This window comes from Dunckerocampus dactyliophorus, chromosome 8 (genome assembly GCF_027744805.1).
Source record: "Dunckerocampus dactyliophorus isolate RoL2022-P2 chromosome 8, RoL_Ddac_1.1, whole genome shotgun sequence".
NCBI classification, from domain to species: domain Eukaryota; kingdom Metazoa; phylum Chordata; class Actinopteri; order Syngnathiformes; family Syngnathidae; genus Dunckerocampus; species Dunckerocampus dactyliophorus.
The window spans coordinates 26,908,850-26,924,906 of NC_072826.1; the positions used below are offsets into that span (position 1 = coordinate 26,908,850).

Here is a 16,057-nt window from a genome sequence, read left to right on the forward strand (position 1 = left end):
CCAAAAAACTTTAGTTCCTAGCCTGCGACACCAACTAATGTTTCCCAGCATAACTACACACTCCATACACAATCATTTTATTACGTTTTAGAGAGCTGTATTGGCATTGTTGGGATGTTTACGTTTTTTTCTCAATGTCTGTATGCAATACAAACTATAACTCCAGCAAAATGTTTGATAAAAAATGATGAGACTGTCAGTAACGTCACTGTGTTTTTTTGTCTGCATTTGTCTGCCCTGCGACTGGCTGGCGACCAGTCCAGGTCCCCGTCAGCTGGGATAGGCTCCAGCATACCCCCGCGACCCTCGTTAGGACAAGCGGCATAGAAAATGGATGAATGGACATTAAACAACACTTATAACCGAGAGAAAGGTGGCGTGGCTGCAAAGGGGTGACGTCTTCGAACGATCAGAGGCCTACCACATGACGTGTAAAAGAGTGATTTCAGCGCAATCACGATCCACGTTTCATCCCTCTGCGGACAGGTTGCCATGGTAACCCGGGAGCCCCCCCCCCCCTCCTACGGCTACTTGGCTGGCCGCGCGCGCCGCTCTGCAGTGAGTCACGAGCTGACCGCGAAGATGGCGTGACGTCACTTGAGTTAACGTGCACTCGAACATGGACGACGTTGAGTGAGTGACAGCTGCCAAACGAGCCATCCTGCACGCGCATCAGGTGAGTGACAGCCATGTAGTCACGTGACACGCCCGATTCAACAGCGACTGACGCACGCGTACACTTTTATTAGGTACACCTGTTTGCATGTTTGTCACGGCTAATTTATATATCCAGCTAGCTAGCTGGCTAGCTACAGTATATCTATATGTATATATCTGTCCAGCTATTTAGCTAGCTGGCTAGCCTAGCTAGCTAAATAGCCGGAGGTGCACTCAAGTCAATAATGAGTATTTTAGTCAATCAAGTCAACATGATCAATAATACACTGGTCATACTTTGGTCTTACTTTATTATAATCTGAAGAATCTTTTGCCGTGCACACACACGTGTGAGAGATTGATAGACAGCAAAATGACATCATCGCATTGGACTGATTAGCCATTCAGGTGAAGCTGTTGCCATAGCAACGCCAGTCATGTCCTCTTCGACAGTTACGTAAGAGCTGCAGCCTGTGTCTATAAATAAAGGACACCACTGTGTGTGTGTGTGTGTGTGTGTGCCTGTGTGTTGCCGGATGGCTGCCTGATGAAAAGAGAAAAAATGTCCTTGAGGAGACTATTGTGTGTGTGTGTGTGTGAAATGCACTAGTGTTGTTTCAATGATGGACTATTGCTATGATGAGGAGGACCAATCAGGAGACTGGCTGACCTGTGCATGCTTGCAGATGGACGTGTGTCTCCGTGTTGGACGCTGGACGTCCTGTCACACGGGACCACCTTAGTGAAAAGCAGGAAGTGACATTACACGCCCTGCCAAACCTGCTGTCACCGCTTCCTGCTTCAGACAGCCTGTAGGATGAGCCAGCCAAAGAAGGCGGAGCCAAGTCAGGAGATGGATGGCAAGGTGAGATGTCCCATCACAACCACGTGCTCCTCACAACATGAAGATGACATCATGTAGCTGCTGTTGTGTAGTAATGTAGATGTTGTGTAGTTGCTGTATAGCAATGTAGTTGTTGTGTAATCATGTAGTTGTTTTGTAGTAATGTAGTTGTTCACGTAATCATGATGTCGGTGTTGTGTACTATTGTTGCTGTGTACTAATGTTGCTATATAGATGTTGTAATGTGAAGTAATGTAGTAATGTAGGTGTTGTGTAGTGATGTAGTTGTTGTGTAGTCTTGTCGTCGTGTAATAATGTAGTTGTGTTTTCATGTAGTTGTGTAGTAATGTTATTGTTGTGTATATGTTGCATAGTAATGTAGGTGTTGTGTAGTGATGTATTTGTTGTGCAGTAATGTCACTGGATAGATGACGTGTAGTAATGTAAGTGTTGTATAGTCATGTAGTTGTTGTGTGTCATGTAGTTGTGTAGATGTTTTGTAGTAATGTTGTTAGTAACATAGCTGTTGTGTCGTAAGATAGTTGTTGTGTAGTAACATAGTTTTTGTGTACTGCAGTGATGTAGTTGTGTGGTTGATGAGTAGTCATGTAGCTGTTGTGTAGTCATGTAGTTGTTGTGTAGTAATGTTGTTAGTAACGTAGCTGTTGTGTCGTAACATAGTTGTTGTGTAGTAACGTAGTTTTTGTGTACTGTAGTGATGTAGTTGTTTAGTTGAGTAGTCATGTAGCGGTGGTGTAGTCATGTAGCTGTGGTGAAGTCATGTAGCTGTGGTGTAGTCATGTAGCTGTGGTGTAGTCATGTAGCTGTGGTGAAGTCATGTAGCTGTGGTGTAGTCATGTAGCTGTGGTGCAGTCATGTAGCTGTGGTGTAGTCATGTAGCTGTGGTGTTGTCATGTAGCTGTGGTGCAGTCATGTAGCTGTGGTGTAGTCATGTAGCTGTGGTGCAGTCATGTAGCTGTGGTGTAGTCATGTAGCTGTGGTGTTGTCATGTAGCTGTGGTGCAGTCATGTAGCTGTGGTGTACTGTAGTCATGTAGCTGTGGTGTTGTCATGTAGCTGTGGTGAAGTCATGTAGCTGTGGTGTAGTCATGTAGCTGTGGTGCAGTCATGTAGCTGTGGTGTAGTCATGTAGCTGTGGTGAAGTCATGTAGCTGTGGTGTAGTCATGTAGCTGTGGTGTAGTCATGTAGCTGTGGTGTAGTCATGTAGCTGTGGTGTTGTCATGTAGCTGTGGTGCAGTCATGTAGCTGTGGTGTAGTCATGTAGCTGTGGTGCAGTCATGTAGCTGTGGTGTAGTCATGTAGCTGTGGTGTTGTCATGTAGCTGTGGTGTAGTCATGTAGCTGTGGTGTAGTCATGTAGCTGTGGTGCAGTCATGTAGCTGTGGTGTAGTCATGTAGCTGTGGTGCAGTCATGTAGCTGTGGTGTAGTCATGTAGCTGTGGTGCAGTCATGTAGCTGTGGTGTACTGTAGTCATGTAGCTGTGGTGTTGTCATGTAGCTGTGGTGCAGTCATGTAGCTGTGGTGTAGTCATGTAGCTGTGGCGCAGTCATGTAGCTGTTGCGGGACATGTGCAGGTGCAGATGTGGGCGGAGTCGCTGGTTTCCACGCTGGAAGAGCTGGAGTGTAAAATCTGCTACAATCGCTACGACACTCGCAGTCGTAAGCCCAAACTACTAGCGTGTCTGCATCGAGTGTGCGCCAAGTGTGTGAAGAGGATGGTGGACATGGGTGAGTCCTTCTACATCACCACCATCACCATCAGGGTCAAGGTCATGGCCATGTTTTCGTTGTGCAGGCGAGTCCTCGCCGTCCGTCATCAGCTGTCCTTTCTGCCGCCATGAGACGCGCGTTCCAGATGAAGAGGTGACGGCCGCTAGCTCCTTTAGCATGTTTATGGTAGCGATCCTTCCTGCTCTTCCTACTGACTTCCTGTTGTTTCAGGTGTGGCTGATGGAGGACGACCGGCACATCCTGGCGGTCCTGTCGTGTCAGGACCGAGCTCGGCGAGGAGGTCACGGGGAGGTGGTGCTGAGTCCCAGTGGGCTGGCAGGCGCCGACTCGGCGCACCGGTCCTCGGACTGCCTGGTCATCACCATCATGGAGCTGCCCGACGAGTCGCCATCGTCGTCGGACTCTGTGAGCATGCTCAATGTGGTGGGTCTGTACCGTCCCCCCAGCCTGGACTCGCTGCCCTGCAACCTGCCCGCTCACAAGTGTCGTGCGTGGACGTCTCACAGTTTCCCCCGCTGCCTGCTGGGGGCGCTGTGCCTGGTCAGTGCTGACACGGTTGAATGTAGGAGGGGCGGGGCCAAAGCGTTGACAGAGGTTGTCGTTTGCGGCTCAGGTGTACTTCAGCTCGTTACCTCTGGGCATCTACCTGTTGATGATCGCTCACATGTGGTTGGGCGTGGTTCTGGTCAGCCTGGTTCCGTCCACGCTGCTGCTGCTCGTCCTCTACGGCTTCTGTCAGTGCCTCTGCCACGAGGTCATGGAGGCGCTCGCCGCCCGCAGACGCACGCTTCCGTGATGTCCACAAACAATGGCAACTGGGACGATGCTGCCAGCCAATCAGAGAAGATGCCTTTAGGACAACGGGAAGCAGACTGTCATTCATTCCAAAATGTGTCTGAGCCATCACCCCTTACACTTCATTTGTTGATGCTAACTTAGCAGTATTGCTGCAAGAAGACTGCTAGCCTAGCTTAGCATAAAGACGGAAGTGCCAACTTAGCTTGGTGGTTGACTGAGGTAATTGACAGGCGGTATGTTTATAGCAAAGGAGACTTAAGTAATATTATTTTGGGGGATAACGCTGGCAGTGTGCGCTTTAGCACGCTGCTAGCCTTTATTCTAAGCTAAGCTAAACAGCGGATCTTCAACTGCAACACTTCACTGCTCATTGATGTGCAATATGAATAAAATAAAAGTAAATCACAACACATCATTGATTTGGAGTTGGAAGAGTTTTTGCACAGAAAGTCACACGATGGATAACAGCTTAGCCTGCAAGGCAGAGCTCAGGGTCAAATTGTAGTGTGAAGCTGGGGGGGCCTCAGCTGGCCTCATGTGCTCATTAAAAGCACAGACGGTCCCCCAGGGAGGAGAAGAAAGATGTTTGTAGAAACCTGCCGCTCGCTTGCTGCTACACATCCTCCATGACACAAGAAGAAGAAGCAGCAGCGTGGCGGTGTCGCCCGCAGGTACTTTTATTTTCCGTCCTTCCTATGCTCTCATGGCGTGTCCACAGGATGTTTGACAGGCACGACATAGAACATCAGTGACATCAGTGACCTTCTGTCTGCCGCCAGCAGGGGGTCGATGATGTTGTGAGCCCATGGCGGCGCACGCTGGACGAGGTGGCGGCGCGACGGCGTCAGCGCGGGGAGTGCGAGCGCGCTCAGGAGGCGCTGGTCAAGGTGACCTCCTGCTTCCAGCAGCTGGCGGCATCGTTGGGCAGCTCGGCGGACTGCAGCTTCCTCCGAGAGGAGCTGGACGAGACGAGGTCCCTGGCACACGGGATGTGCGGCGGTAACGGCACCATGTTCGTGAATGAAAACGAGTGCACGCCAACAACTCCTCACGTCTTCTGTCTTCCGCAGGTTTGTTCCGACGTCTCATGAGGCTTCTTCCAGACTGTGACTCTGCCCCTTCAGGGGCAGAGGACAAGTTAGCGTTGGAACGACTGTGGGTTCACTTCCTGTCGGCATTAGAGCACTTCCTGTCTGACCTGCGCAAGGCCAGCCACTTGATTGGACACTTCCCGCTGACGCAGCGTAATGACAGGCGCTCATTGGTCAACACAGGTCAGCTGCCACTCATGTCTGCTGGGATTGGCTGTTGAGGAGTCATGGGAATTAGGATCTGTACCTTTATCCAGATCCTCACCAAAGTTGTGTATTGATGATGTCATCCTGCTGAGTATGTGAGTGTCATTGCCTTCAGGATGTCTGGATGGCGTGGTGGGCGTGGCAGCTCGGGCGGCCTCCATCCAGACACCCTGGCCCAGCTTGGAGGAGGATCAGACTCCTGGTCTGGACCAGCACATCGAAGGCTTGGAGACACTGTTGAGCGACATGCAGCTGAGGGTCCCGGTGCCATTCTGGTCCGTGGAGGCCACCCAGCCGGCGTGGGTGGAGGGTCAGGAGGAGCATGTGGAGCCTGATGACAGCTTGGAGGACCTGATGGAGGTTGAGGTGGTCCCAGGCGATAAGATGGCCGCCTGCTGTCAGCCGCTGTGCTTTGGACTGGGATGCGTTGGCTAGGAGGCCACGTTTAAATAATGACAGCGCTAGCTTAGTCACTAACACGGAAAAGTCAGTTCAAAGAATAAAAAGATCACCAAACACCAAAAAAAAAAAACAGTGTCTAAAGTTATTTTCTTGATTCCAAAACTAGGAAGTTGACAAAATAATTGCTTTCCTCAGTAACTAATTGCGGTGGAACAGTGGTTAGCCTCATTAATTCATTCCAGAAGGTCCGACTAATTGAAACGGGCGCTAACTGAATCAAATTTTCCCTTAAGAAATAATGTAAATCCAATTCATCTGTTCCAGAAAGACAAAAACTTTAACACAAATCACATTTTTTAAACCATTCCAAATGCAGATAAATGATGAATGAAAGCTATAAATGAACATTTGAGGTTACTTTTACCTTCTTCATTGAAGACGTCATTCCTGATGCGAGTGTTCCCGCGTGGCAGCGAGACACAGCACAGACACCACCTTTTCTGTTTTGCCATTATTATTTTTCTTTAATTCAAATGTTTCTCAACTCAATTACCCTAAACGGAGCCACCCCCCAAAAAGGTTTCTAATAACAGCATTTTGATAAAGGTGAAAAAAAACATTCCTGAACTGAATTGAATAAATCTGCTCGTGGCTCCGCCCAGTGCCCAACTCCCGGAAGTGTGTAGGCAGCGAACACAATAAGTACTGGAAACACCAAAATATGAGCATATAGCATAAGACGTATCAGGCTTTTGGAATTAAAGTTATGGAAAACCTGACGTGACACAGAAATGCTAATTGGACACTCAAATAATTTCAGTCATTCTTTCAATTATCGTTATTTCATTTGGCTTTTTATGGGTAAAATGATGATGGATCAGGGAAGTGCTAGCAAGTCCTAAACGTAGTGATCCAATCACGTGATGTAAATACAGTATAAGTGACAAGTTCTAGTTCCCTTCAATCTCTGAGCTCTTTGTGACGCTTCAAGAAGCTCAAACTCAAGTGACTGTTTGAATTAAGAACTTTATTGAAGCAGCAAAGGCAAACATAAAAATATTGTACAAACAAGACACACAAAGGATAAAAAAGTAGAAGTTCACTTCTGGAAGGTTGCATGTAGATGAGCTTTATAGGCTGGAAAACAAATGAAAATATGAACTGTATGCTTCCAATCTCATCGTCCAAGTGTATAGTGACAATAAAAGCTATTCCTTTCTATCAGCACCATCTTCTAACTTTTTCCTCACCTTCTTGATTTGACCAAAGCTCAGCAGCAGCCACGTTCAACGGACTTTCGTTGTTGGGTTCTGAAAGGAGGCAAATAAAAGTCAGGTCAGGCTGACCGAGAACATGCTGGGAGTGAACAGAATTTCTTTAGTGAGCAGGTACCTCCCAGTAGGCTCTGGATGGACAGCAGGACAGAGCGGACGTCGAGGAGCGCCGACCACTTGTCCTTGAGGATGTCCAGACAGATGAAGCCCTGCTCATCCACGTTGGGGTGAAAACACGGACACAGGAAGCGGACCCGGGGGGCCTGGTAAGGATAGCCGGCCGGGAACTCCAGCGACAACTTGTACCGCAGACCCTCATACACCTGAGACAGACACCAGCGTGAGCGTGGGGCAGCGTATCCTTTCATGGACGCTCCAGGAAGAGATCACGTACCGTCCCCTGAGGGCCATCGATAGTTCCGATCCACTTGAAAAGGTTATCAGATTCTGGAAACGCCGAGATCCCCTTATCGCCCGCCATCTGCATCACCACAAGTCACATTCTTAAAGATGGCTGCATTGACTACACAGTCAGCTGTGTAGTGAATCAACCGTGACGTTCAACACCCCCCCCCCTTTCACTTTAATTAGCAGCCACAAGAGGGTGCAGGTCAGTCCACTTCAACTAGCACAAGAAGAACAAGAACAGAAGGAGTACAGCTTGTGGAACTACTTGTAGTAGAGTTGAGCCACACTGTACTGCCTGCAGATTTTGGTATCAGGTACCAGGTAAATACCAGTACTGTCGATACGGATACTTTTAGGCCAGTCACAATAACAAATTCTGCTGGTCAATAATTGTGCTACAAATTATCGTTGAAAATCGATTTTATCGAACAACATTTTTTAGACCATTTTTTTCAACAATTGTCATGAGAGGTGTACTCCACATTTGAACCACCAGATGGTACTCAAGTAACGTGTACGGTGTAACTGTGTGAGACATTAGCTTGACACAGAAGTTGCCTGCATCTATGTTTTTGCAATGCAGCCAGCGACACTGGTTGTGAGAGCACACCATTTTGCACTGTTTTGTTTTTATTGTCGGGACGAAGACTCGGCTGCCCGAGGCACCTACATCAATAGTTTTCTGTTTTTTTCCCCAGTTGAGAAAACTGTCCGTGTCGGTCGTCGGTGTTCATGCGCTCACCGTGTTCATTCTGTTTAAAAATGTTAGCGTATGCTGCCCCACGAGGCTCACTGCTAAACCCTGAGAGATGAGATGAGGGCCCACTCTGTTCATTCCACTAAAGAACCAATGCGCACAGACAGATGCAGAGTGAACTCTTCACCCAGCCTGTGTGGCACAGAGATGAGCAGATGAAACACACGCATACATGCACATGTCATTTTATCAAGGGCGGCATAATTATCTGTTGTTTTTTTTTATCGTTCGATTAATCGACTATCGTGACAGGCCGCTACTTAACAGGATCTCATAAGGTACCAACAAGTCAAATTTAAGACTTTTACTCCAATTCAAGACCCAATTCACTTCCATACTGACAAGAGTACAAAAGTCATGAAGGAAAACCAGAGGCCCGCAGTGTGCTCGGACCAGGCTACACAGGTACGTTCGTTGTAGTTCTGTTGCAGCGCCCTCAAAAGTCAAAATATTTAAAAGGAAGACCGACGTTTATGCATTGTATTAAAATAAAAGTAGCGTTAATACATTTTTAAGACCTTTAAAAAAAGTTTTATTTCTGACTTATGAAATTTTACTGGAATTTTACACATTTTAAGGCCTCAAGAGCCTGTCTGAGGGTCTCAGAGAGTGGGTTTACCAACACACTACACTTGGTTTTGACATATTTGGATCGATCCGCCCACCTCTAGCATTTCCACCCCGATTATTTCAAACTGACAGCAGCTGCAAAGCACAATAATAAAATCAGGATGAAGGGATTTTCATAACAGAACTTTAACAATGCGATAGAAAGAACTCACCATCAGCGTCATCAGGTCCTTTTGTAGCCTGCACACAAAAACAACTCTCAGAGCTTTTTCAAATCAAGCAGAGTCCAGATTTTAAGGCGAGTATTAACTTGTTAGGGTTTTTCTTCCTTTACAAAAACACTTAAAAGTGGCTCCTTCTCACTACCAGTCAGACCACTAAACAGATTGCGAAATTGTCTCTAACGTCACGGGAAGCAGTTTGGAGAAGTAAAACTCACTAAGCAATCATCATTTAGAACAGGGGTCACCAACACAGTGCCCGCGGGCACCAGGTAGCCCCCACGACCACATGAGGTGCACACAAGCCTGCTTTTCATTCAGGTTTTCAGTTAATAATGTGAGAACACTACAAAGAAATGTATTCTGAAACATAAAATGCGAGTTGTAGATACCAGCATTTTGTGAATGTTTCGGTAAAACAAGCATATTTGATTTGTTTGGGTTGAAATAAGGTATGAAAATCATTTCTACAAAAATGAGTAGCTCGTGGCCATTTTCATTTTCTAAAAGTAGCTCTCGCAAGAAAAAAATGTTGGTGAGCCCTGAATTCGATGTTTGCGTCTCACCTTTTGGTCACCGAGCCTTTGGCGCCGCTGCCGCCGCCGTCGCTGCCCTTCAGCGCCGCTGTAGACGCTCCAGGAGACGCGGCTGGGTCCAAGTTCTGGGATGCCATCACTGCGCCGGGTTGGCTTTGCGCTGAGACGCCAATTCAAATACAGACAGCATCACTGGCTAGCTCTCATGTTTACCCTCTACGTCTACATGAGTAGAATTTTCAAAATAGAAAATTCAGTCTGTTGTTCCTTTTGCTGTTTCATCGTTTTGTTCTTTCGCTAGCTCAGTGTTGTTAGCATGTTTGTTCTTGTAAGAAAGCAGCAATACAATTAACACAGCGGAAGCTCATTGTGTCGTAATGTACATTTCAAAAGTTTCAAATGTTTATTTACACTCACCGTCTGCCACTTAGCTCAGTCAAAAACAAAACAAAAACAAAATGTCGCTGATTCACAGTCAGCTTACTGCCGCCCCAGTTTAAACGGATACGTGCACACAATCTAAGCCAATCGGTGACTGAGTTTCAAATACAATCCTAAGTTTCCTCATAAACCAATGAAAAAGCCCACAAGCAGCACCATGCGTTTTGATTGGACCGGAGCATGATCCCGGAAGTAGGTGACCAAAGCGCCTGACGTTATGACGTCTATGGAGTCTTCATAACGTTTCATAGTCGGTAATTGTTTTGGATTGAGAAAGTAAACACGAAAGAACATTTTAAATGTTTCAATTTTGATGAAGATCATATTTCGTGCACTACCATTCCAATCCACAGCACGGCGCTAATAACGCTCCTGCTGACGACTGGGACGCTCGGCGGAAAAAGATGACCGATAGTTGCGCTTCCGCTTCCGTCTGTTGTGTGCCACAGGCTCCGCAAAGATGAACGCACCTCCAGCTTTCGAGTCATTTTTGTTGTTTGATGGTGAGAAGAAGATCACAATCACAAAAGACACCAAAGTCCCTAACTCGTGTCTGTTCACACTGAACAAGGAGGACCACACGCTGGGAAACATCATCCGCGCGTAAGAGGCTAAGCTAACAACAAGCTACCACTGTAAACTTTACGCTAGGTTGAATTAAAATATCAATTCACGTTCAACCTCTGCCTACATTGGTGATTAAATCATTCGATATTAACTTTCAACATTTTCTTGAATTGTACTGATTGTATCTTTACGCGTTTTTCCACAGGCAGCTGCTGAAGGATCCCCAGGTTCTCTTTGCTGGTTATAAAGTTCCTCATCCTCTGGAGCACAAGATAGTCATCCGAGTGCAGACAACACCTGATTACAGTCCACAGGTAACACACACACAAATCACTGTCGAAACACAGAAATAATCCAAACTCAAAAGCACACAAACACCATAAAACAAGTGCTTGACAGAAATGCAACGGAACGAAATGGAAGTTAACCAAGCTTACCAGGAGTTCCAGACCCGAGGGATGTTTATCTTTGTATTTTTGTCTAATTTTTGCATTTGCAGCATTTTTATTTTGCATTTGTTGTTGATCCTGCATCGTTTATGGCCAAAATGCGGCCCGTGGCTGTTTTTTTTTTGTTGGCCTGCGTCACATTCTAAAAATATAATTTAATAAGAATTTAATAAGAAAACTCCAGCAAAAATTGAAAAATCAGAAGTAATTTTACAAAAAATAGTGAAAATATTAAGAGAAAAAAGTTGTACACTAATGAGAAAAAGGTAAGGTTTTTAAGAATACTGTAATATCATGACAAAAAATAACAATTTTGATAGCATGAAGTTGAAATCGTTGGAAAATTAAAAAAACAGCAGAAATGGAAAAATCTGCCGTAATTTTACGAGAATATATTCAAAACATTAACAGGAAAGTTGCAATTTTACAAGAATAAAGACATATTATGAATGTGATTTTAGTAGTGTAGAGTTGAAATTTTTATTTTTATTTTTTTGTAATATGAGAAACAAACAAAATAAAGTTGTAATTTTTGGAAAATTAGGTTGGGAATAAAGTCATATTACGAGAAGAAAATTTATGAAGAGGATTGCAGAACAAAGTTGAAATCATTGGAAACTTAAAAAAACAGAAGCAGAAAAAACTGCCATAATTTTATGAGAATAAAGTAAAAACATTAATAGGTAAAGTCACAATTTTACAGGAGTAAACCAGTAATATGAGGAAAAATGTGATTTTTTTTTTGTAGCAGAGTTGAAATAATAAATATGCAATTTTTGTTGTGATATGAGAAACAAAATAAATGTCATTTTTGGAAAATTAGCTTGGGGAAAAAGTTATATTATGGGAATAAAGTCATAATATTACGAGAAGAAAATTTGTGAAGATGATGTATCATAATGCTGAGATGCAGGTTTGTTTTAAAAAATATATATAACTTCTTTGCCTATCTGCATGTGTTTCTTTACAAAATATCAAAGAGTCAAAGCTGCATCCTTTCACTTTTCACTACATGGCCCTGGTGGAAAACGTTTGGACACCCCTGGTTTATGGGATTTCCTGGTGCATTTGTTTTACGGTGCTTGCGTGCATTTAGTTTTGGATCACTTCCGAACGTTGCTGTTGTGTTTGCTCCTGTGGGCCACCGTACTCACACACTTAACACACATGCTGCAGAGTCTCGAGGCTTTTTTTTTTTTTTTTGACAGGAAGCCTTCACGAATGCCATCACTGACCTCATCAGTGAGTTGTCTCTGCTGGAGGAGCGCTTCAGGGTGGCCATCAAGGACAAACAAGAAGGCATTGAGTGACAACATCCACCACCCCTCTGCATCCCCTCTTCACCTGTCCTCACCATGCAATGTTTTTTTCTGTAAATAAAGACTTTCATACTGTCATTGTGTGAGATCGCTAAGACGCACAGGCAGTCGGTCATTTTGGTTTGCAGGTGTTATTTTTGTGGGGATTTTGTCTCTTTCCAGTTTTTAAATTTTTATTTTCTGTGTAATGTCCTAATGCGGGCTGTGTTTAAAGTGCCAGAAATGCCCAACACCCAAATCGGGCAACACTTAAGGGACCCCTGACATAAAAGGAGAATAAAATCATCACCGAGACAGGTGTTCTTTCTTGCTTTAAAAAAAAACAAAAAACAGCCAGTACAATTAAAATCACATCAGAGCCTGCCGGTAACATCAGTTATGAAGCGGGTGCATGGGTCAGAGGTCAGCGTCTCTCTGAGCTTCCATGGCTCTCTGCATCTTTTCCACCATCCACTGGGGCACCGTGAACGGCTTCATCTCGTCCATCTTGATGTCCGGACAGTCCCTGCACACACACACACACTCAGTATACCCTGTAGCGCTGGTTACCATGGCAACATGGGACTCACTTGTACTCGTCACTGCGAGACAGATCCTGGATGTCCTCCTCAATCAGCAGGTAGGCCTGAGCAAATCAATTACACACACTGCATGAGCCACATCTGCCGCATGTCGCCATGGTAACAAGAGCTGCAGCTCACCATCTTCCCTCCTGTCGCCCTCATGTGGTGACGCTCAGCCAGCCACTGCTTGTCCTTTGTGTCTGCCGCATACTAACACACACACAGTGTTACCATGACAACCACCATGTAGCCCTCGTGACTGCAGAAATCTGTGTGTGTTTACCTTAAACAGGTCAGCATGTTTGATATAAATACGTCCTCTGGTCCCGCCCATCCCAAGCGCCCTGCACAGTGACATCACTATACCTTTATGTTCACATCACACACTGGAAAAATGTGACCTAAATTGTCTCTCATACACTCAATAAAGCTTTTATGATGGACACTGTTTGACCTTGGAACAGACTATTTCTATCTTTTGTTTGTAGGTTTTACTAGTATACACTGCTCCGCTTCTTTTTACACTTGTATGACACTTAAGAATGTTAAAGTGTAACTTAAAAAAAAAATGGCCTGCACACTTGATAAAGCTTTCACAATGGCCACAGTTTGACCCTGGAACAGACTATTTCTATTTACATGATTCCTATGGGTGTAAATTGTGTGCAAATCCAAACAAATGGGAGGTTTGATGGTGTTCTACCTCTCAGTGTGTCACATGACATGATGTCTATTCATGTTATCGTGTGTCAGGTCAAGACGTGATGTTTACATAACTCACTTGTTCGCTCTGGAGCCCAGAACAAACGTGCTGCTGTCACTCAGCCTGGACGGGTCCCACTGAAACACACACACAAACACACACACAATAAGCTCAGGTATACTAGCATGTTAGCTCCTCCTCCTTGTCATGCACTCACCTTAGGTCCTTCTCTCTTGATTGCTTCTGACTTGATCTTGATGCTGAGGACACACGCATGTTAGGTCTTGCCTTGAAGCCCTTCCTGCTGCGATACTCACTGACTGGAGAAGGTCAAAGGACGATCAGACATAGCTGCAGCGCCGCAACGGTTTTTCCTCTGAGGAGACAACAAGCTGAGTTAAGTGGTCCAAAAACTGTGAGACCAGTCACATAAAGGATCACCTACCTTTTTGGGGACAGGGCTTCCTCTCTGACTGCAGGTGTCTTCTCTGGACCTCTGACAAAGCGGGACCATGATTTACGCTTGAGATGCTTCTAGAAGAGCTACATGTGTGCATGAGGGCCTACCTTGATGGCCGCCTCTGCGCCGGACTTCTTCACTTCAGGTTCTGGAAACAACAGTTTGGCCTGCAACGGCATCACAGGTCACCATAACAACCACATGGCAAACACAACAACAACAACAACAACAACAACAAGGGGCGGCACTCAGGTCAACGTTCAGGAACAGCCTGGGATAACTGCACCACTCTTACGTGTTCCAGAACATTCCTGCAGGCCTCCTTGATCAGCTGATCAGTCTGGACCTCCTCTCCAACGTTCTCCTTAACGTTCTCCGCAGCCTTCTCAAAGAACTGGAAGCAGCAGTACCCCGGTGAGAACCACCCATTCACACTCACTTAGACACACACGCACACCTCTGACCTTTAGGTATTTCCGGAACACAGCCATGATGTCATCATTGAAGCTGGGCTGTAGGACCGCCCTCAGAAGGTCCATGGACACCTGAGGGTCTGTGTAACTATACACACACACACTCCAAATGTATTAGAAACCAACTAGAGAGAACAACTTAGCCGAATTGGACAGAACCCTATCCTGACCTGACTGTCATTTGTGATCGCCTTCCTCTCCTGTGGATGTGTCGATGTTTGATCATCAGGTTCCATGGGTTCTAGCAGTTACACGCACAGAACCATCAAAATGATTTCAAACGTCGTCGCTGAATACTTTATTTTAAAGTGTAGTGTGTCGTGAGAAAAATAATTGGTAAGGTTACCGAGTTGTGTTCCGGCCCGTCCTGCTGCATCCAGTCCCGGTCTCCCTCTCCGCGGTGGGCTCCCATCGAACCAGCTAGGCGAGGCTAAGCTAACAAGAGGTAAAGCTAAAAATTATTTTCAAATGAAACGATATGACGTATCCAACGAACCGGGACCAAGTCGTTAACCGTGTGCGAGACGACAGTCCGAGAGGGCGACCGGGATAATGCTAAACAAAACGTTTACTGGCTTTTTACGTCAGCCGATTTCCGCTTTTGACAAATTATTGATTTCCGGTCGCTTCAGAGTAAAAGTATTTGGTTTTGTCCTCGTGACTTCCGCTGAACACAACCCGAATGTTGTTTCAGCGAAACTTTTTAAGATAAAATGCAATGTTTCATGTAAATATGGCAATAACTAAAAGTATCCACATTTACACTGATGACGTCCCCTTGTGGGACTATATCAGGGGTCATGAGCGAAACTTTTAGGGGCGGGGGATGCATATACACGCACGGACACATAGGCACAAACTCATACGTTATTGTAAATGAAACCTTTTAAAATACGGTACGTGACCCAGATAGAACAAACGCCTAACATGTTAACAACAGTGGCAGGTGAACACCGACTCCGGTGTTTAAGGAGTGACAGCGGAGACGATCAATCACACGTTAGCAAAAAAAAAAAAAGGCTGAGCCCTTGCAAGCGGTAAACTGTACAGCAGGGGTCACCAAGGTTTTTCCTTGTGAGAGTTACTTTTACAAAATGAAAATGGCCAAGAGCTACTCATTTTTGTAACAATTATTTTCAGAGCTTATTTTAAACCCAAACAAAGCGAATATGCTTGTTTTACCAAACATTAACAAAATGCTGGTGTCCACAACTCACATTTTTTATTTCAGAATGCATTTCTTTCTACTGTTCTTTCATTATTAACTGAAAACCTGAATGAAAAGCAGGCTTGCGGGCACCTCATGTGGTCGTGGGGGGCTACCTGGTGCCCATGGGCACCACGTTGGTGACCCCTGCTGTACAGTAAAGCATAGGCAGTAAAGGGGAAGGCCCTTTTTTTGCTTGGTCCTAGTGCCGTACGATAGTTCTCATATTGGACAGTAAAAACTACCCGTGACCAAAACTGTCTTTTGAAAAGTACCGAGGACAAGTTCCCGTTGTCTCCTCACCAAATTACATTAATGACAGGGGGACCAAAGTATGGCCTGGGGGACATTTGCATTT

At 45.4% G+C, this 16,057-nt stretch overlaps 5 protein-coding genes across 8 annotated transcripts; 3 read left to right on the forward strand and 2 right to left on the reverse strand.

The window, feature by feature from the left end:
- Positions 1-324: 324 nt before the first annotated feature.
- On the forward strand, positions 325-5,271 carry LOC129186799 (E3 ubiquitin-protein ligase RNF182). Of its 2 annotated transcripts, XM_054785413.1 has the most exons (6): positions 325-676; positions 1,344-1,522; positions 3,097-3,250; positions 3,318-3,385; positions 3,464-3,793; positions 3,867-5,271. In XM_054785413.1, exons 2-6 carry the CDS (start codon positions 1,475-1,477, stop codon positions 4,047-4,049), a joined length of 783 nt encoding a protein of 260 aa, XP_054641388.1. In that variant the 5' UTR covers positions 325-676; positions 1,344-1,474; the 3' UTR covers positions 4,050-5,271. The 2 variants fall into 2 exon arrangements, with proteins under 2 accessions (XP_054641388.1, XP_054641389.1); XM_054785414.1 differs by lacking the exon at positions 325-676 and having other exon boundaries at positions 1,150-1,522.
- On the forward strand, positions 4,573-6,988 carry zgc:109913 (regulator of G-protein signaling 9-binding protein). 2 transcript variants are annotated; one of them, XM_054785411.1, is made up of 4 exons: positions 4,573-4,722; positions 4,831-5,050; positions 5,122-5,325; positions 5,465-6,988. In XM_054785411.1, exons 1-4 carry the CDS (start codon positions 4,678-4,680, stop codon positions 5,782-5,784), a joined length of 789 nt encoding a protein of 262 aa, XP_054641386.1. In that variant the 5' UTR covers positions 4,573-4,677; the 3' UTR covers positions 5,785-6,988. The 2 variants fall into 2 exon arrangements, with proteins under 2 accessions (XP_054641386.1, XP_054641387.1); XM_054785412.1 differs by having other exon boundaries at positions 4,618-4,722; positions 4,834-5,050.
- ube2c (ubiquitin-conjugating enzyme E2C) lies at positions 6,764-10,047 on the reverse strand. Its single transcript, XM_054785416.1, has 7 exons — positions 9,935-10,047; positions 9,548-9,677; positions 8,973-9,000; positions 7,420-7,506; positions 7,144-7,348; positions 7,002-7,061; positions 6,764-6,888 (listed from the first exon to the last, which is right to left on the reverse strand). Exons 2-7 carry the CDS (start codon positions 9,652-9,654, stop codon positions 6,851-6,853), a joined length of 525 nt encoding a protein of 174 aa, XP_054641391.1. The 5' UTR covers positions 9,655-9,677; positions 9,935-10,047; the 3' UTR covers positions 6,764-6,850.
- Positions 10,048-10,194: 147 nt separating this feature from the next.
- polr2j (RNA polymerase II subunit J) lies at positions 10,195-12,371 on the forward strand. The gene is made up of 3 exons (XM_054785779.1): positions 10,195-10,561; positions 10,731-10,839; positions 12,183-12,371. The coding sequence occupies exons 1-3, from the start codon at positions 10,419-10,421 to the stop codon at positions 12,282-12,284; spliced, it is 354 nt and encodes a 117-aa protein (XP_054641754.1). The 5' UTR covers positions 10,195-10,418; the 3' UTR covers positions 12,285-12,371.
- Positions 12,372-12,591: 220 nt separating this feature from the next.
- LOC129186972 (deoxynucleotidyltransferase terminal-interacting protein 1) lies at positions 12,592-15,114 on the reverse strand. 2 transcript variants are annotated; one of them, XM_054785777.1, is made up of 13 exons: positions 14,839-15,114; positions 14,663-14,733; positions 14,484-14,580; positions 14,315-14,413; positions 14,127-14,186; positions 14,005-14,055; positions 13,877-13,935; positions 13,777-13,819; positions 13,638-13,696; positions 13,140-13,200; positions 12,995-13,066; positions 12,863-12,918; positions 12,592-12,798 (listed from the first exon to the last, which is right to left on the reverse strand). In XM_054785777.1, exons 1-13 carry the CDS (start codon positions 14,902-14,904, stop codon positions 12,690-12,692), a joined length of 903 nt encoding a protein of 300 aa, XP_054641752.1. In that variant the 5' UTR covers positions 14,905-15,114; the 3' UTR covers positions 12,592-12,689. The 2 variants fall into 2 exon arrangements, with proteins under 2 accessions (XP_054641752.1, XP_054641753.1); XM_054785778.1 differs by lacking the exon at positions 14,315-14,413.
- Between the last annotated feature and the right edge of the window lie 943 nt (positions 15,115-16,057).

Coding starts and splice junctions, on each gene's coding strand:
- LOC129186799 (XM_054785413.1), top strand. CDS start 1,475: ATGAGCCAGCCAAAGAAGGCGGAGCCAAGTCAGGAGATGGATGGCAAG. Junction 1,523..3,096: donor GTCAGGAGATGGATGGCAAG/GTGAGATGTCCC, acceptor GGACATGTGCAG/GTGCAGATGTGGGCGGAGTC. Junction 3,251..3,317: donor GAAGAGGATGGTGGACATGG/GTGAGTCCTTCT, acceptor TTCGTTGTGCAG/GCGAGTCCTCGCCGTCCGTC.
- zgc:109913 (XM_054785411.1), top strand. CDS start 4,678: ATGACACAAGAAGAAGAAGCAGCAGCGTGGCGGTGTCGCCCGCAG. Junction 4,723..4,830: donor CGTGGCGGTGTCGCCCGCAG/GTACTTTTATTT, acceptor GTCTGCCGCCAG/CAGGGGGTCGATGATGTTGT. Junction 5,326..5,464: donor GCGCTCATTGGTCAACACAG/GTCAGCTGCCAC, acceptor CATTGCCTTCAG/GATGTCTGGATGGCGTGGTG.
- ube2c (XM_054785416.1), bottom strand. CDS start 9,654: ATGGCATCCCAGAACTTGGACCCAGCCGCGTCTCCTGGAGCGTCTACA. Junction 7,507..8,972: donor AGGACCTGATGACGCTGATG/GTGAGTTCTTTC, acceptor GTGGTGATGCAG/ATGGCGGGCGATAAGGGGAT. Junction 6,889..7,001: donor GCTTTGGTCAAATCAAGAAG/GTGAGGAAAAAG, acceptor TTTGTTTTCCAG/CCTATAAAGCTCATCTACAT.
- polr2j (XM_054785779.1), top strand. CDS start 10,419: ATGAACGCACCTCCAGCTTTCGAGTCATTTTTGTTGTTTGATGGTGAG. Junction 10,562..10,730: donor CTGGGAAACATCATCCGCGC/GTAAGAGGCTAA, acceptor GTTTTTCCACAG/GCAGCTGCTGAAGGATCCCC. Junction 10,840..12,182: donor CACCTGATTACAGTCCACAG/GTAACACACACA, acceptor TTTTTTTGACAG/GAAGCCTTCACGAATGCCAT.
- LOC129186972 (XM_054785777.1), bottom strand. CDS start 14,904: ATGGGAGCCCACCGCGGAGAGGGAGACCGGGACTGGATGCAGCAGGAC. Junction 14,581..14,662: donor CGATCACAAATGACAGTCAG/GTCAGGATAGGG, acceptor GTGTGTGTATAG/TTACACAGACCCTCAGGTGT. Junction 13,201..13,637: donor CTGGGCTCCAGAGCGAACAA/GTGAGTTATGTA, acceptor GTCACTGTGCAG/GGCGCTTGGGATGGGCGGGA.